Source organism: Podospora anserina, chromosome 4, assembly GCF_000226545.1.
Source record: "Podospora anserina S mat+ genomic DNA chromosome 4, supercontig 4".
NCBI classification, from domain to species: domain Eukaryota; kingdom Fungi; phylum Ascomycota; class Sordariomycetes; order Sordariales; family Podosporaceae; genus Podospora; species Podospora anserina.
In genome coordinates this window covers 481,732-504,179 of record NW_001914850.1, presented here as the reverse complement: position 1 = coordinate 504,179, position 22,448 = coordinate 481,732, and the positions used below count along the sequence as shown (strand labels likewise).

The following is a 22,448-nucleotide window of genomic DNA, read 5'->3' as shown; positions in this document are numbered from 1 at the left end:
GGGGGGTAGCAGGGTGGTTGGTGAAGTCGTGGTTTGATGGTAAACCGCCTGGGGATAAACACTGAAGCCAAGATTCAAGCAGAAATCAACAAGAGGAGCCCTGGTGAGAAAAAATAGCTTGTGGTGTTGTGTTGAAAACAACTGAAATATGTGATAGTAGTCAGAGAGGTGAGAAGAGAAAATGCTTTGTTCTTTGTCTTTGAGTAAGGATTCCTAATCCGGTATGTCAACATTGCCCGACCCTCCACCACCCACCCTTTGTTTCTCGCTCCTACCGCCCAACCAAGTCTTTGTTGTTCCCACAGTTGACCGGATTGGATAAAACAGACTCACCACATTGTTTCCTCGATGCAAGCAGCTCCTCTTTCCATCTCAGGGGTTGTTCCCAACCACCTCACCCAGTTTTGACCCCCTTTGTCTGCCAAGTCCATGTATACAAGCAGTCAATTGTTTAATCACACACTACATCCCTCCAGTCAAGTCCTCACTTCCCGTTTAAATTTCAAACGCCCAATGTCCGCTTAGATGATATAAACGCCCAACTTCCACAGGATCAGAACCTCCCCCTATCCATCTATCCACCCCCAAGCAAAAATGGCAACCATAATAGTGATACAAGATATAGTAGTCATAGGCTCAAAACACTAAAAATAATTTCCACTGAACCAAGAAATTGACTTTGATTTCCCCCCTCCCCTTTTTCCCTTCTTCAGCGCTAAAAAAAAAGAAGAGAGGGGGCTCGGCCCAAAAGAAAAAAAAAGAAAAAAAGGAATGATTACAAGACAAATGGTATATAATGCGCCCCTCCGTCAAAGTGACTATTGCTGTAGTAAAAGATTAATGAGAGTATATATAATATTAGTCACACTTTGGTATCATTCGTTTGCCCTGTGAATCCTCATCCCTTGTTGTTGTTTTTTTCTGGTAGTGGTAGGGTAGCGTGGGTGGTGGGTGTGTTTGGTAGGTAGGTGATTTGGTGTGGTCTGGCCTTCTCATGAATGATGATGCGATCGGTAAAAGTCGGCGGAAACCTCGTCTTTTTCTGGTCGTGTGTGTGTGTGCCCGGCACAAAAGTTGATATTCGAGGAAATTGGTAAAGAGTGTCTTTCGTGTCAGGCGCCATTTCTATTTCATCCCCTCTTCCTTACTCTGATTTCGTTGTGGTCGTGACATCGTAGGTCGGTCGTGGTCTTATCATACACTGTCTCGCTGGTTCTGCGTGTTCGTTTAGGCAAATGCACCGACAACGGACATGCCGGCAGCTACAAGACAGTCAGCATCAAACAAGAAATGAGAATATGCTCTGATTTCTTACCTCCCAGTAAAACCCACAAGAAGGCGTCCCTCTTCTGCTTCTTGGTCAAGGTCCTGTCCGCCTCCTCGGACAAGAAATCCTCAGCCAACAGATCGACAAGAGAAGCGTACAAAAGAAGACCAGACGAGCTACGGTATGCGGGTTAGTGTTCGAAATGCTATTTGGAAACAACGGCACTCACATGGCATTGAAAACACCAACAATAATCAACCCGAATGCACTGTTGGGATCATATGAATCCTTCACCATCAAGCCAATAGCCTGCCCAATTGGGCAAGTGCAACCAAAAGCAAGCACCAGCATCCAAGGCCTAAGACTGCCCTGCTTGTAGGGGACAGCAGCAATTCTGGAACCAAGACCGAGACCCTCAAACATCTGGTGGAACAGGATAGCGACCAGGAGAATAACAAAGCCGTCAATGGTGATGCTGATGGTCATACCGACAAAGACCGAATGAAACAAGATACCGCCCTCCAACAAGGTAATATTCATCGACATCTTCTTGAACACGGCCGGATCGACAGGCTTGCCAGTCTCGACATCGATATACGGGGAATCGGCAAGGGACGGGGGAGGCGCAAGCATGCTCATGCGTTTCTCAGCTTCGGCGTATTGATGTTGTTGTTCCTTCCTCAGGGCCGCATGGCTCGACTTGATCATGTTGACCATCTCCAACCGCTGGCGGACATACTGCTCGTAAAAGACCACAAACCAAGGCGGCATCTCGGAGCGAACCTCCAATTCGTTGATGTCGTCAAAGGGGTTGTCGCTGCGCGGGTAGGTGTTCATCTTCTCGCCGTACAGCTTCTGCGCCATTCTCTTCTCGTAGTCCATATCCTCAATCTCGAACTCGCTGTAAGCGGTGTATCTCGGCGGGCGAGACGGAGCTCTCTTGTGGTCGGGAGCGTGTGTGTGTTGGTAGGCCGGCTTGGGCTCTGGCTGTGGAAGGGCCGGCCCAGAAGCCTCGAATCCCATCGCACCTCCGTGGGAATGGCCACCCATCTTGGCATTGAGATACATCTCCAGAACAAAAAGACAGAACATCGAGCCCATCATGATGACACCAGGCATGGCGGGATACTGAGTGGTGAACAAATCCGGAAGACATGGGTCTGTCAGGTTACCGAACGCAACAGGGAGAAGCTGTGGTCTGTCAGAAAACGCTATTTTCATGAGGCCACAGACCCACTTACATGAACGAACGCTGTGGCGATCAGAACACCAGTACCAAAATGCTTGCAAGCGAAGAACACCGAGGTAGGCACCTTCACCCACTTTACCTTCTTGGCCACCACTGGGAAACCGGCACCAAAGATCGAGGCAGCCAGCACCATGACTGGAAGACAAGTCAGCCTATGCATCCGTTAAATCTCACTTGGACACAGAACTTACAAAGACCCGCGACGTGAAGCGGGAGGTCATACTCTCCGACCTCCTCGCCGCTCCCACACTGCGGCTTTTCATCCATTTTTCTTATTTTTTTCCGCGTCAAGCGGTTTCGGTATACCAGTACCTCGTGTGTTAAAGACAGAACGACTCCAGGTCTATCCCAAAGAGAAGATGAAATCAAGAGTGTACGTAGAAGAAACCGCCCGGCAGTTGAGAAGAAGAGAAAGGAGACTAGGAAAGGAAAAGGGGCGGGTTGGGCGCGAAATGCACCATCACCGGGTTGAGGCGACGACGATGCAAAAAGAAGAGAAAGAAGGAGAAGAGAGAAAAAGTAAACAAAAAGTGGTAGCGATAGAAAGAAAAGCTTATGTCCTCCTGAGGACCAAAAGACATGACAAGGGTGGGAAAAGAGCCAAGAGTCCAGAATCCGAGTTCGAGATACTGCCGTTGCTCTTTAGTAAGTACGATTTCCAAGACCGCACCGTGGATCAATGGGGTAACACCACGGCAAGATCTGCCGCGACTCATGCCCCGAGAGAGCAGCAGCCGAAGAACCGAAAGGCGACATGGGCATCCACGCCCAAGTCTGTCACAGACAAGAAGGCCAAGACACGAACCAATGGACTAGCTCTGTGATCAAAGATAGCTGGGATGAACGAGTCCATGCAACTGTCGCTCCCAGGTTTCTGACGACCGTGAGACTCTGGCTCAAGCTGATCGTTGCACCAAGCAATCCAGCCTAGACTTCAGCTGGAAACCAAGTCGTAGTCCTCTCGACGAGCATCTGGAGCCAAACAAGGGAGACAGGGAGGCCATGTCTGTGTAGCAATGGTCAAGCTCAAACTGGAGCCTCGGTTTGAGCTTGGCAAAAACCTAAAACGGATTCGCAGAGACGAGTCGTCGAAGAGCCTAGATCTGATTACTGGTAGCCAGTGATAGCCAGTGATAGCCAGTGATAGCCAGAGGAAGGGAGCATTGTTTTGTTCGAAGAAGGGAACAGAAGACGGTGTGAAACAGGTTCCACCTTCTCCTGGCGACTGTTGAAGCGTTCAAGATTAAGAGTGACACTCGGGCATTTTTTTCAAGATATCAAGAGTCCATGATGTCTCGGTATGCTGCCGAATCTGTGGCGTGGCAGTGCAATCGCAAACACTCGAGAGCCGCAGATCTCCAAGGAGACGGTGCAACTCTTGGGTGCAACTCTGGCAACTCTGTGCCGGTCATCATCTTTCTCAAAACGTCCAATGGACGCTGATTTGGTCGTTCACTGGAACCATCGTTGAGCTGCTTTAGACAAGTCGCCAAAACCTGCCCTCTCACCCCAGAGTTGGGGCAACAGGAGCCGAAAGAGAGGGGTTCAGCACTGACCGCTTGGCAAGGAACCCCTGGAGACAGGGGTTCTCTGCAGGGTGCTGTGACAAGACGGGGAGATCCGTGCAATCGTGGGGTTTGCTCCTTGGCCCAAGTCTAACACTGGCCCTGCGCGAGAGATCATGAAGGATTGCTATATAAAAATACAGTTGTTCGTGTTCAGTCCAGGTTGAAGTTTTGGCCGGGAAGCTCGAGTATTTAGCTGTTGTCCAATTGCTCTCTGTAGTATACGTCCAGGCAACAGCTGGAGAAGGTGGCAACTGTAACTGGTGAAGCGGAGATCTTGCTAGATGGTGGTGCATTAACCGTTAGGGGTTTCCGGCTTCCGCCCGGTTGAAACATTCCACCAGCCAACGGCGACGGGGGACTCTGGTGTAGTGGCGCTTTTGGTCCCGATGTCACCTTGTCAAGTGACTTCGTGGCCCGTCCATGGAATATTCTGAGGGCCTAGGCTAGAGCTCGGAGCTTGTACCGTGGAACCCAAAAACTGGATGCTCGGCACAGAGCTTGGTCTTGGAGGAGGTGGTGGTCTCAAGAGACGAGCTCCCGCTTGATCTTTCCCCCACTAGACCAACAAGTCGCTTTCTCGGCTACACATGCTGTAAACAGTACAAGCTTGAGCACCAGCCGCTCCAGAACTCATAAGGGGTACATAATCTCGGGTGGCTGTGCCGTTTTCGATACAGTAGTGTCGGTGGTGATGTGATGGTGATGTGAATGGAATTGTAAACTTGACCCTTTCTTGCCCAAATCAGGAATGGGTTGGATGTAGGTTGTAAATGTGACATGGGGAAATCCCGCTTGGTGGATTGAGGCCGCTCTCCTGAGTTGTGAAATGGCTGGTTGCTCAGTCCTATAATACTGTCGCCGTCTCTGGCGCATCTCTTGATAGTTCCTGCCATAGGATTTCGATTGTAATTCAAGCTTGTCGAACCCAACCGTCCCACTTCAGACCCAAGATCGACAGTCCAATGGCAGCCCAGGGCACTTCAGACGATGGCCGGCCGGCAGGTACGTACCCATCTGAACCTCGAAATCATGCTGCAGACAGGCTTGTCTTGTCAAGTCGTAGGCTTGAACATCATGAAGCTTGGCAGTCTAACACATGGTAACAGGAGCCAGCCCCCCTGAAAATGCACCAGCTTCCACCTCCCCCGAGATCCAGTCGGATGCCCAGCCCGGTGCAGAGCCAGCCAGTACAGCAGCTGAGAAAGAAGTCGCCATTCCAGCCGGTCCAACCAGACAAGCCACGACAACCTCGCTCGCGGATCCTCTCGATATTGCTAGGCACCGTCGTGAGAACATCAGTCAGAAGCAGATGAAGATTGAGCATCCTAAAGGCAACAAGCGGAGACTCAAGAAGTACTATGCCCAGCAGAATGCTCTTATTGACGACTTCCTGGGTGCCGATGATGAAGAGCAGGTTGCCATTGAGAAAGATGCGAAATATGCCCCCAAGATCAAGTTTGCCATCAGGGGCTCCTTCATCATCAACTTTTGCCTGTTCGTCATTCAGCTGTATGCCGCCATCTCAACCGGATCTTTGGCTCTCTTCGCCACCACGGCCGATGCTTTCATGGATCTTGTTTCGTCGTTCGTGATGTTGATAGCCTCGTGGCTTGCTGCGAGGCCCAGCGTGTACAAGTATCCTGTGGTAAGTTGACGTGGTGGTCCCTGATGCAGAGAATTGTAGCTGACAATAGGCAGGGCCGTACAAGAATAGAAGCCATGGCCATCATTCTGTTTTGTGCATTGATGACTACTGTTGCTATCCAGCTGTTGGTGAGTTAGCATCTTGAAACAAAGTGTCAGGCCACAATATGCTTACAATGTCGTAGATTGAGTCTGGCCGAACACTAGGGGCCGGAGCGCCAACAGAATCCGAGGAGCTTCATATCGTCCCACTAGTCTTCATCGGTGTTGCCAGTATGTACATCGCATTCGGTCAGGTCATGAGTGGTACTGACAGCTCATAGTCTTTGCCAAGGGTAGCATGATGGTGTACTGCTTGATGTATCGCAGGTTCCCAACCGTGTTCATCTTCTACATCGACCACCGCAACGACATTGCCATCAACAGCTTCGGTTTGATAATGGCGGTCGTTGGCGAAAAGATTGCGTGGTACCTGGACCCCATCGGCGCCATCCTCGTTGCGTTGATCATCCTGTTTTCGTGGGTGTCCAACGCCTTTGAGCACATCTGGCTGCTGGTGGGCAAGTCGGCGCCCAAGGAGTTCATCTCCAAGCTCATCTACATGGGCGTGACACACGACGACAGGATCCTCAAAGTCGACACATGCCGAGCGTACCATGCCGGGCACAAGTACTTTGTCGAGATGGACATTGTCATGGACGAGGGGCTGCCGCTAAAGGTGACGCACGACGTGGGCCAGGACCTGCAGCGTAAGCTCGAGGGTCTGGCTGATGTTGAGAGGGCGTTTGTGCACGTGGACTATGACCACCACCACGACGTCAACGAGGAGCACAAGCCCTTGTTTGCGCCCAAGAGCAACGTCAGGCGAAGCCTGAAAGATATCATCCTGTTCAGGAAACCGAAGATGGCCGCTTCCGGAGACTCGTCAAGCGAGACGACCGCCACTCAATGAGGCTCGTAGGTGATTGTAGGATACACACGATGGGATTGCATTTAGGCTGGCGTTCAGGGCGGGTGTATAATATACGATATATAGATGCGTGCTTCAGTCTCTCAGTCTCTCAAGATGTAGCGAGAGAGTTTGATGTTTCAAAATTCAAAATTGAAATGAATTGATCAGATATTTCGGTGTGTGCTCAGCTCAACTGAGGTTCATCCGCTCTTTCCCTTGATGTTTCTCAGGGAAGGTCCACCCCTGATGGCCAAGCTGTGGAGCTGTGGTGGACAAAGCACAGGCCTTCATCTGGCCAGTGCTTTTCAACGGTGGGCTGATTATCAAGCCAGTGGAGAGAATCGTGATTCCAACGTTTCTCAGGTGAGCTTCAGCAAAGCAAAGAACAGCTCCAGATCAGCTCCGCCATTGCCGGCGCAAAGGCATAGCCATGTCCCTCTTTCAGCTCGGGCTGCGTAGAGCAGCTACCCAGCTATCCAAATCTTCATTCGCTTGCGGTCAATGTCTATGTCAACAGGCATCACCTGCCCCGCCATCCCACATTCTCAAGCTCGTGGCGGCCAGAGCTCCGGCGATCCGTAGCTATGCCACCAAGACCAAGTCCCCCATAGCCTCCCTCAGCAAGAATATCCAAAACGAAAAGACTTCGAACAAAACCTCTGAAAAGAAATCCTCATTCCCCGAAACCAATGCCAAATCCGTTGGGTACTGGCTTCTTGGTAGCGCCGCTAGTGTCTTTGGTATTGTCGTCTTTGGTGGACTTACACGGTTGACCGAGTCCGGGTATGTCGTCTGGCTGCGTACTTGGCTGTCCCCGGAGACACCAGGCTGACATATAGTTCCGCTGTAGTCTGAGTATCACAGAATGGAGACCCGTCACGGGCTCACTGCCGCCCATGTCCGCCGAGGACTGGGACTCTGAATTCGAAAAGTATCGCGCCTCCCCGGAATACAAGCTCATCAACCCCCACATGGACCTCGACGAGTTCAAGAAGATCTACTTTATGGAATGGACACATCGCCTCTGGGGCCGCTTCATCGGCCTCTCCTTCGTGATCCCGACTATCTACTTCATCGCTCGCCGCAAAGTCACCCCACGGATGGCTGCCAACCTGGTCGGAATTTCTGCTCTTATCGGATTTCAAGGCTTTATTGGTTGGTGGATGGTCAAGTCTGGCTTGAAGGATGATCTCTTTGCTCCCGGCTCGCACCCCCGTGTCAGCCAGTACCGCCTCGCCACTCACCTTGCCGCCGCCTTTGCCTGCTACTCCTGGATGCTTCTCGCCGGTCTCAGCGTCTTCCGCACCCACCGTGCTCTCGGCAACCCCGCGTATTATACCGGGCACTTCTCCGCTCTGAAGAACCCGGCCCTCAACATCCTCAGGCGCTCGGTTCTCGGCCTCACTGCTCTTATCTTTACCACGGTCCTCTCGGGCGCTCTTGTCGCTGGCCTCGATGCCGGTCTTATCTACAACGAGTTTCCCAAGATGGGCACGGGCTACATGCCGCCCAAGGCCGAACTTCTCGACAAGTTCTACTCCCGCAAGGAAGACGGCTCCGATATCTGGTGGCGCAACATGCTCGAGAACCCTTCATTTGTTCAGCTCGACCACCGCATTCTCGCCATGACCACTTTTACTGCTGTTCTCGCCCTGTTCGCCTACTCCCGCACCGGCCGTGTCCAGGCCGCCATGCCTCCCAACGTCCGAAAGGGTGTTTTGGGACTCGTTCACTTGGTTTCTCTCCAGGTCGCTCTCGGGATTACCACGCTTATCTACATTGTGCCTATCCATTTGGCAGCCACCCACCAGGCGGGTGCTCTTGCACTCCTTTCGGGCGCCCTCGTTTTGGGTCAACGGCTCAGAATCCCCAAGAATACTGTGGCGCTGGTTCAGAGGCAATTGAAGCAGGGTGCTCAGCCCTTGAAGACACAGGCGTTGAGCCAGAAGATGCAGGAGGTCGCAAAGAATGCTGCCACCAAGGCATAAAAAGGATTTTGGAAAAAAAGTCGTGTATAAAGATGTAAGACTATATATGACACGAGATACCCCCCCCCCCCCCCTAACTACATGATGACAGACAGGAGATAGGAGTCCATAGTTGTATCATATTTGTGCAAAATAGGAAGATAGAAAAGGGAAAGGAAATTCAACTCTGGTTTAAATCACGGGTATCTTCACGTGTACCTTTTGGGCAGTCGGGGTGTTTTACCGTTTCATAGTTGTTTAGGGGATGTTTGTCCGGTCAGCGTATCTTGTGGATGTCTCTGGTTCCTTGTTGTCTGAGCCGATATGCTGTGCCACGTTGTTGGTACCGGCGGATATGGAAAGGCAAAAGGACATTTAAAAAAGAGAGTTGATAGGGGTGCATCCCCCCTCCGGATCGCGGTGCAGCTCCCCCCCCTCCCCCCCAGTGGGGTTAGGGCTATATGCTATATATGGCCCCTGAATCTGACATGACATTCTCCAACGCCTTTTCCCCATCACTACCATCATTAACGACCATAATTGCCACGATATTGAACTATTATGTCTCTGTAAAAGCTAGTAGGTGTGTATTGCCCTTTCATTCCCCTTGCTGATGGTCTTCCGACACCTGGCTGGTCGCGCTCGTAGGTGTGAAAGCGAAGAGGTGGGCATGTTGATAAATCATAAATGCTAGATAAGGCTCTGTTTTCACGCCGAATTCGCTAGATTGAGATGAGACTTCTGATCCCATGGTATTTGCTCGAGGGTGGGGAGCGTTAGGAGGCCTGTCATCCAGGTGTTCATTAGAGGGAGTGTGGGTTGGTGGAGTTCTTCTTGTGATCTTCAAATCTGGTGTTCAGCATGGCTGAGAGACAGATCTCCGAATCTTTCTACACAGAAGATGATATGCGGGGTAATAAGGGGGTTCGGGACAAAACAAAGGGAGCTTACTGAGTATTGTACTGTGTGGCGGAAGCTGATCTGGGATTGGGGTCACTAGAGAAAAGAGGAAGTCTGTTTGCTGGGCATTGCCTTCCGTTTACAAAAGTTATCTACTCAGGTTTGGAAGAGAGCTATTATTTAGGTACTGTGATGCTCAGATAATACTTCCACATGAAACTCTGCTGAATTGAGTTGTTTCTACAGATTCTCAGGCGCATTCGACGACAACTCAGGAAATTTATCGACGGGGATTGCTGCTGAATGTTCTACGTAGCTAGGAATATCAGAACCTAGAATGCAAGTGAACATAGATCAGGTGGTTTATGCTTAATTCCCGGTGCCACAACGGTTTCTACGTACAACACCTCCGCTCCTGGAGCCTGCGGCCGTTGACATGAGCATGGTGTAGCCTTCCGTGTTGACCGCGGGACGGGAGCGACCTTGTTTCCCTGGCATTTGACAGTATGTATTCTCGGCGTTGAGACTGTTTCTATTTTGAAATGAGGCATATGGGATCTGGCGTGAGTTTCAAGGGTCTTGTATGCACAGTCCAAGACATTCGAGGGTCTATACGAGGCATGTGGCATGAAGAGCAATGGTTTGTCCATGATGACCCTGATTGTTAGAGGGTCCTCAGATAGTCCAAGCACACCCTAGTCACGGTTGACTGCTTAAAGGCGGCGACAGACATGAAGAGGCGACGGATAGACACGCGAACTACTGTGTTTTGGCATGTCAGTTCACGCGGAGCTGAAGACGTTGAGGCTACCTGCAGCATCAGTGCGCTGTTGTGCGACAGGCAGTGGTAGCAGGTCAATATCCTCCGTTATACACAACCTGACCTTCCCTTGCGCCCAGTACCATGGACAGGCAACGGGATGAAGTCGGGTCTATCGGCAAGTCAGTGGAACGAGTCACAGAGACTACTTTATTTGCTGGTCAGTCAGTGTGACTAGAGGGGAGGGAAAACGGTATTTGGCTAAACCCCACATGTTGCCTCCGTCTCCCCGAAAGCAGAATGCTGTTTTGGAGGAGATGGGCAAGTTGGGCGAATTGTTGAGGTGTGACAGGGTCCAAGACAGCAGCTTCCCTCCCTCTTGTCCCTTCAGTTTCAGCGCCACTGTAGTCGTGTCTGCTTTGGTGGCAGATAGCTGAGGCTTGAGCCAAGTCACAAAGTGTTTGACAGTTGACACATGACCCTGAAGCAGGAGGCTGACGGCAACACGCAAGTTGTGGAGGCGAGAGGCGACTTTAGTCGTTTCCGCCTGAAAATGGTCAGCTCTGGTGACACCGAGGAGATGGGCTTACGGTTCACATGACTGATCTTGAGGTTTTGTGGCCTGATGCAGCGTGTTGTCTACGTGAGCATCTGAGTATGTGAGAGAATCGAATCCAGAGGTCTGATGAAAGGGAGTGAAAGTGGGAAGTCAGACCACCGAAACCATGGTGAGCGCAGCCGTGGTCTCGAATTTGTAGGAGTTTCTTTGTTCGAGTACCTGCTCTTGACCACACTCCCAGGGTCCTTCTTACGTAAACCGAGGGTCTGGTCCCATGGAAACGGGAAGCGGGAGGCGAGGAATTTTGATGAATCTGCGAAACTGGCAAAGGTACCCGAGGCGCTGGGCTGGGATGAAGTGAGACGGGATGAAAAAGTGAGACGGGACGGGAGGGAGGGAAGGAAGCGGGAAGGCTTGCTGAGATAAGTCATCATATGACCTTCTTTCTTGTGATTCATATCTTGTCGACGTTCTTGGTGGAGAATAGGTAGAGCTGATGGCTCCTTATTTCGCTCCTTTCCATCTTGGTTGGTCAATGCATCATAGATTGTAGGCAGCGGTGAGCCAAGAGGAAGGCTCGAGGCAGGTTGGCTGCATTCTGCATCTTCAATCGAGCTTAGCTTCTTTCAAACAATTTCATGATCCAACGTGGACCTCCCAGAGCGAGTCTCGCACAACATCACAGCCTCAAGCGGATGACTGCGTTTTCGCCATAGACGCCAATTGTCACCGCAAAGTTGTTTGCTCCAAGAACTCGAGGTTCCCCGCAGCAGGCCTCGGTCAGCTGCACCGACAAAGACATCCATGATCACGGCCGGGTTACGTCAACCCGGAGGCCACCTCAGAACTTGAGGCAAAAGGTCTGGACCATCCGGTCTTCTTGCTGCTCTACATACGTTAGCGCGGCACAAACTGATTGGCATGCAGGTCCGGCCCTCGAGTTGTGATGTTTTGTTGCTCTATACCCTCCCCAGATTTCCTGGCAAACACCACGTTTGCCCTGTTACATATATGCGCCTCTTTTCTCTTCGGCCGACGGAAACACCAAGGGATATCCAAGCCTTGTCGAGATATCATCCAAATGTGAGGCATCACTTCCCTATCTCAGTGATACGAGAGAGACTCTGCATATTGTCAAATCACTAGTGGGGAAGCAGCCTTGTAACTTGTCTTACATGTCTCTACATGCACCAGTGCGCATCGTCTACACGCGACTTCCCGCTGGACACACTTCGGAGGGATGCGTGTGTTACGCAGGAGCCCTGGCTTACACATTTCTGTGACCTTGTCCCTGTTATCAATGTCTTGGTGTCCCCCTCTCCTTCTGTCTCGTTCTTCTCTTCAACAACATCAGAGTTGTCTCTGTACCCTGCTACCTCGCAGTATCCTCACGAAAACATTGCTACTGACTGCCTCTCGCAATTGGGTTCTAGATTCCCCTGTCGACAAGAGACGATGTTAGTCGTCTTGGCTCCGTGAGCTACGGTTTCCCGGCCGCTGAAGAGCACTGCTGTTATTAGACAGCCCTTCTTGCGTTGCCCCTGAAGAGTACCATCACCGCCTACGTTTATAAATACCTGTCACCAACTTTGAAGCTGGTCGCCATCATCACTCCATAGTCCGCAGCACACTTTGCTCATCCAAAGACAGCTAGCCGACGACTCTCGGTCACATCTCCTACTCCGCTCTTACTCCGAGCACCACCACTGAGGCAACAGTTACATATCCCTTCGCCTTCAACACAGCCAACCCCAGAAAATAGCCATAAATGTGTGTGCAATCTGACTGGGTGTTTACCTGCGGCCACCGGGCCTTTGCCAAGTTCGACAACTGTCCCAAGTTTGGTCGTGGTTGTTTTGGTCAAAACGGAACACATCAAGATGTGTATGTGCAAGATACATGCAGTGACTGGTAGGCTATCCCAAGCAAGCGAGCACTTGTGATGGCGGTTGACAAATAATTTCTTGTTAGCAAACTTCGACCACTTGATCCCAACCCGCAGGCCGTGTCGAACGACCCGTACAGGAAGAAGAGAAAGATCAGGTGAACATGCCGCTGTTGGCATGTTTGTAGCGAGTTATTGTTGCCTGGCGTTGGGGTATATGAGGGTACATAGTGGGATGCATACATATCGTAGGTGATCCTCACTCTTCACAAGACCGAAGGCTTGCTAATATGATGGGTTAGGTAAATAAGTGAGCACATGGTGTTATGATGATGATGATGATATAAGGGGTGGTTCAATTTGTCTTTGGAGACAGGCGAGAATTATAATGAGAAGCTCTTGCCAACTAGGTACTGTCCGCCTTGTCGACTTATCCGCCGTGACTTTGGTTGTGTCCATCATCTGCTAGCTCTTCCCAAGAGACCATACCTGGCATTCCTCGGCGTTACACTCCCCCATTTTTTTTGGTGCGTTCTGCTGACTTGTTTGCTCACAGGGTGACTTGTGGCTTGCATTCGAGATTCCCAACCACCAACACTACTTGCCTCGAGTTGCTTTCAGTGAGGGTCGTTTGTTGTTGGACGAGATCATACAAACCATCCCTCTGTTTCTTCAACTAAACCAACTAAGCCAGAATGATGGTGATGCCGAGTCCGAAATATGATCATACGGAGGTGGTTAGCAAGACTTGACACAGTTGGTGAAAGATCTTTACGTTGAAAGACTTTACTATCACGACACCAGCTGGTGGTGGAGATGAAGAATAAATATATAACGGGTATCATTTCCTCTCCAAGAGGTGAGATGTCTTGATATCACTACCGCCGCAGACACACACACACACACACACACACACACACACACACACACGCAACTGCAAAAAAGCAACAAAACATTTCAAGTGAATACACTCACTACCCAGGAGCTACACTGTGCATCCAATACAACTCACTATTTACCCTGCGGCCGCCGCGCCTTCCGCCAGTTGGACAACTGCGCAAACTTTGGCAGAGGCTGCTTTGGTCGAAACGGAGGCCATCAGGATGTGCATGTTCAAGATATCTGCGATGACTGCAAGATATAGCCTTTGGATCCGAACCCGGAGCCGAACCCTGATCCGTATGAGGAGAGTAAGGAGAGGGCTAGGAGGAAGAATAAGAAGGCTTAAGCGGGGGAGATGTAGCCTTTTGGAAGATGGGTGATCATCAAGGGGTTGTTGAGCTTCGCAGTTACGCAGCTCTTTGTTGTTGTTGATGATAGTTAGGGTGTTTAGGAGGCAGAAAGCTGGGGAGGTTATCTAGGTACTTAGATGATAGCTCTGTTCTCTTGACAAATCAACCATCTTTCGCCGCGCGTGTGTGTTCGTCGCCGATATCTTTACTATTGATCCAGGGCAGGACAACCTCGTCACTTCGACTCGGAGATATTGTGATGATGATGCAAAGCGAATGAACACAATGTAGGTGCCCTTGGGTGATCACTGGACGGTCTCAGCTTCAATTCACATGTCAGGGGTGAAAGTCTTTAAACTGTCTTCTACTTTCAACCGCTTGTTTCTTATCTGCTTTATAAAGCCAGCCCAACTTCGACTCAGGGGCAACCTACCTAGAGGGTGGCTTTGTTGTTGTTGTTGTTGTTGTTGTTGTGGCTGCCTGTGGCTAGGGGTTAGGGACTCTCTCCCCCCCTCCCTTAATATAAGCACCAGCAGTCATGCTGATCCCCAGATCTGCCGCAGAGTATAACTTATCATGACACTATCCATCAACACCCCCTACGCCCCACTTAATTATCCCTTTTCTCTGTGAAAAAGAAAGTAGATATAAGGGTTAGGGTTGGAACTACATTCACCCGGTTGGTTCTGTGATCTCGGTCTTGACCCGGAGTTCTTCCTCCTCCCACTGGAATATTGTGGATCTCGGCGCCAAGGCTGAACAAAACCTCAGATCACGATCCAGTAGTTTATCAAAAGTGGCGAAGTCATGAATTCAGGGTCCTGCCCCTTTTTCTCTGTCTTTGTTCCTTTTCTTTTTTGGCAAAGGCCGGAGGCCCGGCCAGGGCGGGACTGTTTGTTGTATCGGACCATGACACGATGTTTCCTTCCCGGTGTCTAACCAAGGCGCGACTAGCGAACGGGATATTAAACTGGTCGGCGATCATCCAGAGGCTACACTTGTAGGCAAATGGAATGGCTTTATCTTGTTTGTTTGTGAGGGTGCCCTTTCGGAGAGGGCTCGGGCAATGCAATGCGCCGCCCGCCGCCGCCGCCGGCTTTGACTGCAACGGAGGGGGCGGGGGCGGCTACGGAAAGAGTGGATTCGGCACACCATCGAAATCTTGGCTTCTCTTCCCCTCCCCCCCCAGTCGATGACGAGAGCGGGCACGTGGAAGGGGAGGCGGGTGCGCTACGAAAATGTTCAAGATGGCAACGACATTTGTCGATTCGAAGGGGGTGGTGTTGACCATGTTGACTCCGCTTTGTGGGAGGGATTGGCTTGGGTTGTGTTGTTTGATAGCCAGACAGGCGAGTTGAGGTAAGTGTGGATTTTTTGTCCAAGAGGATTATATTTCTGCTTTTTTGAAATTTTTTTTTTGATTTTGGCGATGTTGTGTTCGGCAACGGCGGCTCATCATGTATGTATCTTCTCTTGCTGTATGTATGTCACGGTGCCAATATCAGCCATCGGTTGTTTGAATCCTTCATGCGTGCATCGTCGCGCGCCGAACAAGAGGGGAAAAAAATGGCACTTATGCAAATGCAAGATGCAAGTGTACCTGAGCTATCGTATCGGTTGTTGTGGATCGGTTTCTTTTTTTCTTTTTTTCTTTTTTTTCTTTTTTTTTCCACCGTCCGGAAAGTGGGAGGCAGGGGGGAGGGTGAGGGGGGGGGGATGGATTTTGTCAAGGGAAAGGGTAGAAGGATGTTCGGGCCGAGGAAAGGGTTTCCCTTCCTCGCTTTCGTCCCTTCGGGCTTTGGGGTTCCGCAGAACCGCCTTCAGGTCTCTTATCTGATCGCGATCGACAGGGAATGTCGACCGAGGGTTTAAGGGTTTTCTCCATTCTTCAGCCCCTGGAGCAACAACAAGATCGAAGACGGGCCGGTGAAACAATAACGGCGACGGGGAAAGCGCGGCAATGGGGAGGTAGGTATAGGAATGCTGGATCTTTGGACAGATGTGTCATGTAATACGACCAAGACGGCCAGATACTTACTTGCCTGTGAACCCCGGGCAAAGGAGCTGTGTGTCGTAAAACGTAACTACCACTTGGCATTACACAGTTGACGCGAGGCCGTTGACCACGTCAAAGCAACTCTTTCCTTCTCCCGTATTCTCTCCCAGGACAGGGCATGTTGGCTATCTCTGCCCAGGTTAGTTGGGCAAACCATGACCTAAATCTCATGCCATGTTCCAGACTATCAGACCTGCCGGGCTTGGCTTTGATATAGTATCGGAGGAGGCTGGCACTTGGGAACCCTGGAAACTATTTGTGAGAAACGCAAAAGACGCCGGCCGATTCGCTTGCTCGTTTGTGACAAAATAGGACGGGCATTGATGGGTATCCAAAGTAATATGCACAAGAAAAGACAAGGCAAAATATGAACAGAGAGTCGAATAGCCAAAAAGGTCTTGTTTCAAATATATACTCGAGAAGTGAAGTAAAAACAACTTGATGATGCGCGTAATGAAGTCCTCACAGACAGGTATTTCCAACGTTGAAACCAAAAAAAAAAAAGGCACAAAATTGACAGCCCTCCAAGTCTTCAATGTAAAATGTAAAAAGCAAATTGTGCCTGCCACCAAGAACTTTTTTATCGTCTCTTTTAAATGCCATGTCAAAAACACCCAACCAAAAACCAGTTTGAAAATGCAACTTGTGCTGTCAAAAAACCACCAACCACCACCAGGGAGAAAAACAGCCCGAATAAAAACCAAAAGCCAAAGAGCGGGTAGAAGAGAAAAAGAAAAAAAAAAGTATTTGCACCTTGTAGATCATGATCCTGCCAGAGAAATGCATTCATGTCATCTTTTGTGTTTCTTTCATGCCCAAACAAGAAAACAAGAAAATCCCACCAGCGCCTGCCGTGAAAGAACAAGACTTCCAGAGCCGCCCCCATTCAACGAGAGTATAGAGTATGTGTGAAAACCGATATAAAAGAGCCCGACATGCAAAAGGAAATTCTCGAAACACAAAATTCGCCGCCGCGTTGAAACCATCGCTCCCTGCCAAATCTATAAGCGTTTGGGGTATCCGAGCAAGGCAAGAAATCCGTCGCAACGTTTCGTCGTCATCTGACCGAAAAGTCGTCGTCGTGTACAGAAAGTCCGAGTGCGTCTGCTTATTCGTGTGCGTATGCGTATGCGTCACTCGTTTGTCATTGGGCCTCCGCCCAGAAAGGCCCGAGGTTGTTCTCTGTGGGGGAGTCCGTCATGTTGGGAAGTCCGTGGTAGTCGTTCATCCAAAAGGCGTCGTCCTCGAGCGCGAAGCCACCGAAGCCCGAAGCGGCGCCGGCCAGCAGGGTCGGGTCATCTCCGGCCATGGACGAGGTGGCGTTCATAAACTTGGCGCTAGTCTTCTTCATGAAGCCTAGTTCGTCAAACTCGACACTGCCGAGATCCGCACTGCCCATCATGCTGTGGGTGTGCCCGAGAAATCCACCCGTGGGGAAAGGGCTTCGGAAAGTCTCAAAGTCATCCAACGGGTTGGTGAAGAAGTCCTCGACCTCGGAAACCTCGCCCGAGTTGGACGTGGTCGTCGTCATGGTGAGCTGCTCCGACCCACCGAAGTCAAATCCACCGTAGCTTTGTGGTTGGCTGTAGCTAGAGGGGGCGAAATCGTGGTTGTTTTCGCGGGCAAACTCCAAGCCCTCATAGTTGTTCCAGTCGACCGAGGCCGCACTCAAGCCGGCGCTGAAAATAGGCTGCTCGTGGTCCGACATGTTGCCAAAGAACTCGGCGTGGTTGGCGACGTATGGCTGATACTTGCTGATCTGCGAAAGGTCAAGCGGCGGAAGCTGGGCAAAAGACTGCGAGCCTGTCATCAGGGGGGAGGCAGCTTCCGACCGGCTGTGCTGCGATGGCGGCATGCTGTCGCCGCTGATGCTTCCGGTCGCGGACGCGGTGCCACAACCTTCGACATCTCCAAGGAAGCCGTCCAACGAATGGTCGCCCAAGCTTCCCGTGCTGTGCATCGAGTTGACCCTGCTGAGCTGGTAGGGGCCGCATTTCTGCGAGACCTTGTTGTGCTTGTACGTCGGTTTGGGGTGGCCGTTGACTTCAAAGGCAAGCATGCCGTCCGAGCTGGTGGTGTTGGCGCGGCGACGAACTCGCGAGCTCAGCTTGGAGATCTTGTTCTGCGCGGCAGCAGCGCTGTCCGAATCCGACTCGGGGACGGTCTCGAGCCCAGGCTCCTTCTTGTGGCAGCAGGTGCAGCGGCCGCCATGGTTACAGCAGCAGCTCTCTGTAGGAAAGATGATACGAGTCAGAGGGAGCAAAGGCCTGGATCAGTCAGACGTGACAATGCTCACCCTTGTGACCCTCCACCACCGGTCTCAAGTGAATACACTTGTGTGTCTTCTCGCCGCAGTCGCACTTGACATGGGATGAGCGGGACTTGCGCATGGCCCGGCAGTGCTGGCATTGCGACACCGGCCGGCCCTTCTTGTTGATGTGCTGGAGTGGGCGCTCTGTTGTCGCACAGCTAGCCGTTAGCAACTGGGCTGTTGGAGATGAGATGAGGGACGGGTGTTTGGAAAGTTGGAGTAGGTGAGGGGCAACCGCCCCCCAACCACCGCTCAGGGGCTACCATCCAAGCTTCCGTTGTTGCGAGATGTTCCGGTGACCCTCGGCAGCAACCGGGCTCAGCCAAGCAGTACAATACGTAGTTGTGCATGTGCATGCAGAGCAGCAGCAGATAGCATCTGCACCGACGTCGAAAGAAGAACAGGAAAAAGAAACAAGGCAAAATTGACTCACCGTGATGCTGGCAGTTGCTGACCCGATGGCCCCGCACGCAGGCTTCGCAAGCCCACTTCTCGCCGTCGATGATCATGGTGGTGATCTGATCTATCTGATGTTTGATGTGATCCTTGGGAGTTCGAAGTCCAGTCCAGCCCAGGTGCAGCCGGCAGTTCGGTGCTGTACTAGGAGACAGGTATGAAGCAGGTCAGTTGGGGGAGGAGGAGCTGACGGTCCGTGATCCGGAGCGATATGGCCAATCCAGGAGCTGCACGGAAGCTGTTGCTGCGGTGCGCTTGGGAAGGCGGGCTGGAGCAAGCGAGTAGCGAGGTCGACTGTTGGTGGTTGGTGGTTGGTGAATGGTGGTTGTTGCTGTGTACTCGAGTTAGAGACTCATCGCTCGGGGCATGCTGGGTTCATATGTAAACATCTGAGGAAGATGCCGAAGACTCCGAGTCGATTTTGGGCAAGGCGACTCGGTCGAGGGGTCGAGGGAGGGTTGAGAGGATCCCAGAGACCAGGGAATGAAATAAATTTATGTGGGCTGGGTGGAGCCGGTTCGTTGAGAGAACAGCTGGAGGCGCCACTGGAAGCTGAGGCCGTGTAAGTGTGTGTGAATATCCAGGTGTACCTAGCTTGCAAAGCCTCGGTGGTGGCTCAAAATTGGGCTGCAGAGCAGAGGGCAGAGGGCACAGGGTAGAGGGCAGAGGGCAGAGGGCAAGGGGTGGGGTTCCTTTCAGGGCAGAGACCGGGACGGGATGACTTTGTCGGAACGAGACAGGACAAGGTTAAGTACCTTTTGGATTTGAACCTCACTCCGTAACGGTAACCCAGAATCCAACAACCGAATCTGCGAATCCAACAAACTCTTTTTTTCCTCTGACAGCTTCAGCTTCGGACACGGTCGGCGTCAGGGCGTCCCAAGGTGAGGTAAAGTGACGGGTCTCAGCTAGCTTAGCTTTGCTATGGGCTGGCTAGCTGCGGGCTCCAGCATGACGTGCAGCAACAGCAGCACAGAGAAAAAAAAAAGAACAACAGCTCGGTATCCGGTATATCCAGGTCCCAAGGTCCAGGGCAAACGTAATGCCGGCGGTCTGAGTAAGGTGATGGACGGAAATGCAGCGGGCGTCGGCGGCTGACGGGGCGCAACAATGGACGATGGACAGGTCTCTTGTCTACCGAGGGCAGAAACAGGAAGTCGGACTGGACAGCTTGTGAAGCGGTGCAGAGGCAATACGAAACCAAAGCCGTCTGAGAGCAAGATCCGGAGCAGCACCTCGAAGGGGGTGGGCTCCTTTAATGTGCTTTGGTTGTTCGGCCGCGGCTGGCGTGGGTTGTTGGAATACCCAAGGCCCAAGGCAAAGCCCGTCAACTAGTACACACAGTCCACACTTCCCATGGCCCATGTGGGACTCACCATTCCATTTTCCCCCCTCGCCGGATGTGTGGATGGATGGAGGGGGGATGAACGCCAGACTTGTTTCCTGCCCTGAACCCAGCGTGCCCAGAGGTGACGATTGACAGGCCGCAGTGGCTGCTACAAAGTACTTTTTCGTACATGCAGAGAGGTACTTGGAGGGACAAGTGCAAAGTCTCATATGCGTCTCTTGGTAGGCGAAAGACGGGTCGCGGGATGGCCTGAATGGGAATTAGCTGGGTCTGCTGCACATGCCTGTCGAAGAAGCATCAGCAAAGTTGGGGAGCAGGGGCCCCAGCAACGTGAGGGTTGCAACGTGCGGGTGGTTGCGGAGAGGGGGGGCAGAGCCTGGGGGCGTGGACGTGGGCGGCGTGATAGGATTGTCCTCTGGGTGTCCTAGTCAATAATGGAATTTAGCATCAGGTAATCGTCCTTGATTCCACTGGCCAGCAGCTTGCCCGGTTATGCTGACCTCAGTCTATCAGTTACGTTAGTCGACTTGATCCTCGAATTTCCTTCTTCCTTGCCCTCGTTCTGATCTATTCTCAGACGAGACGACCTTCCTCACTGGGCCAGCGAGAAGTGTTATTCATCAAGTAAGGAAGTTCTTGTAACCTTCCACCTTGATGTGCCTGAGGTGCCCTGGTTTGGCGCTGTTCTACTCTGGGAAGCTCGTTCAGCCTGGAGAGGGGCCGTACTCGATTTCTCGATCAGGTACTTTGCATCCACTCCACGGTTCATCCTCCATCGCACGTCACAGGTCGGAGCAGAGCACAAGAGTCTTGGGGTCTTGGTTGGTTGGATCCCAACGAGAGTCCCCCAGCCTCTTTTCCTTTGCCCATCCACCACCGGTATGTACGTACAGACCCCAGTGACCTCCCTCTTCAATTCTCGCAGAGTCATGGAGAGAGTCTGCAAATTCCTGACATCGGCCCCATCGGCCTCCCCCGGCGGTACTCTGGTTTTCTGGGAATTGCACACGACCTCTTTTGCGCCGAGCAGCGCCCGAATGTGCAGTTGCCGGAGGGTTCACGGCCAGACTGCCGTCTCTGCCTACTTCTGCGACAACAAGGGGTGAGCATCTCCATCTCCATTTGGCTGTTAGATCCGCGGCCTGGGGGGCGGATCGGCTGTGAACGACCGAGTTCCTCCCGCGATCACGGCTTCTTCTCTCCAAAGCCCTCCAACATAAAAAGCTCGGCGCGCATCTTTGGACGGGCTCACGGGCGCAAGTGGCATCGCAGTGGCATCCACGGGAAGCTCTGCGACGTCAGCTCCAGCAGCAGAGTGGGGTGTCGCATTCCCCACGCCGGCGCTTCTCGAGGATATGGGTAAAAGCCCCAATCAAAGGGAAAACAGAAAAGGCAGGCCCCGGTCAATTTCGACCTAGCCTGCCGCAAAAAATGGAATATGTAATTACCTACTACCTTATGAGAAACTAACTGGACTCCTTTCGGCTGCTACACTCTCGGTCTCTTGCTCTCGCTCACACTCTCCATCCCTCCTCGCTGATATCTCTATCCCCAACCACTGCCCTGTTCCCACCCGAGCCGCCCCCCCAGGACGGCCGTGGAGGGGTTCGCTTCTTCCATCACTAGCGTCCGATGCGGCGTTGACCATGACGCGCTTCTCTCCAAAAACCCTTGCGAGGGTTCGACCGATATTGCAGGGCTAGCACAGCAACAACCAGACTACCGCAGTACACACTCCACCACCACACCGAGCAAGAAACGGGCATCCACTCACACCTCATCTCACTTCACTTCACTTGACTTCAAATGACAAAGACTCTGTGGCTTACTACCTAGAAGACGCTCTCTGAGCTGTCACTTCCGTATCGTCCATGCCCTCTGCATGCAGTTCCTAGGCAGCTTCTTGTTGGGGACGACATACACGTGCTGCTTTACTTATACATGGCATAGCCGGTGCTTCCACTTACACCGCCGACAGCCGAAACTCAACAACGGCAGATAATCTGCAATATCTGTACGGCCAATGCGCAAGAGGCCACGACAGGCCGGCCGGCCGCTTTACGGACATTTCTCTTCTGCCATGCTCTGAGAGAGTGTACGGCTCGAGAAAGCTGCTGAGACTACCGAAATCGCTTGTGTTGGGCCATGTCTGCTGCGATGTTCGCTGTCCCACGGCCGCACCCAATTTGGGCCTTCGACATCCCGCGCCAGCCAGCCGACATAAGCCTATTCTTCCAGTCTGCGGTGCGTACAGCCTCACGAGAGCCCCCGGGGGGGGGGGGGCACATTTCTTG

At 52.0% G+C, this 22,448-nt stretch overlaps 4 protein-coding genes across 4 annotated transcripts; 2 read left to right on the top strand and 2 right to left on the bottom strand.

Moving 5' to 3' along the window:
- Positions 1-1,227: 1,227 nt before the first annotated feature.
- On the bottom strand, positions 1,228-2,783 carry PODANS_4_9490 (uncharacterized protein; the record flags this gene model as incomplete). Its single annotated transcript, XM_001905840.1, has 5 exons — positions 1,228-1,262; positions 1,316-1,443; positions 1,497-2,458; positions 2,509-2,651; positions 2,708-2,783. 5 exons carry the CDS (start codon positions 2,781-2,783, stop codon positions 1,228-1,230), a joined length of 1,344 nt encoding a protein of 447 aa, XP_001905875.1.
- Positions 2,784-5,180: 2,397 nt separating this feature from the next.
- PODANS_4_9500 (uncharacterized protein) lies at positions 5,181-6,680 on the top strand (the record flags this gene model as incomplete). The annotated part of the gene is made up of 3 exons (XM_001905839.1): positions 5,181-5,729; positions 5,783-5,857; positions 6,045-6,680. The coding sequence occupies 3 exons, from the start codon at positions 5,181-5,183 to the stop codon at positions 6,678-6,680; spliced, it is 1,260 nt and encodes a 419-aa protein (XP_001905874.1).
- A 430-nt stretch (positions 6,681-7,110) lies between these two features.
- PODANS_4_9510 (uncharacterized protein) lies at positions 7,111-8,668 on the top strand (the record flags this gene model as incomplete). The annotated part of the gene is made up of 2 exons (XM_001905838.1): positions 7,111-7,463; positions 7,531-8,668. 2 exons carry the CDS (start codon positions 7,111-7,113, stop codon positions 8,666-8,668), a joined length of 1,491 nt encoding a protein of 496 aa, XP_001905873.1.
- Positions 8,669-17,183: 8,515 nt separating this feature from the next.
- Positions 17,184-18,859, bottom strand: PODANS_4_9520 (uncharacterized protein; the record flags this gene model as incomplete). The annotated part of the gene is made up of 3 exons (XM_001905837.1): positions 17,184-18,268; positions 18,336-18,494; positions 18,784-18,859. The coding sequence occupies 3 exons, from the start codon at positions 18,857-18,859 to the stop codon at positions 17,184-17,186; spliced, it is 1,320 nt and encodes a 439-aa protein (XP_001905872.1).
- Between the last annotated feature and the right edge of the window lie 3,589 nt (positions 18,860-22,448).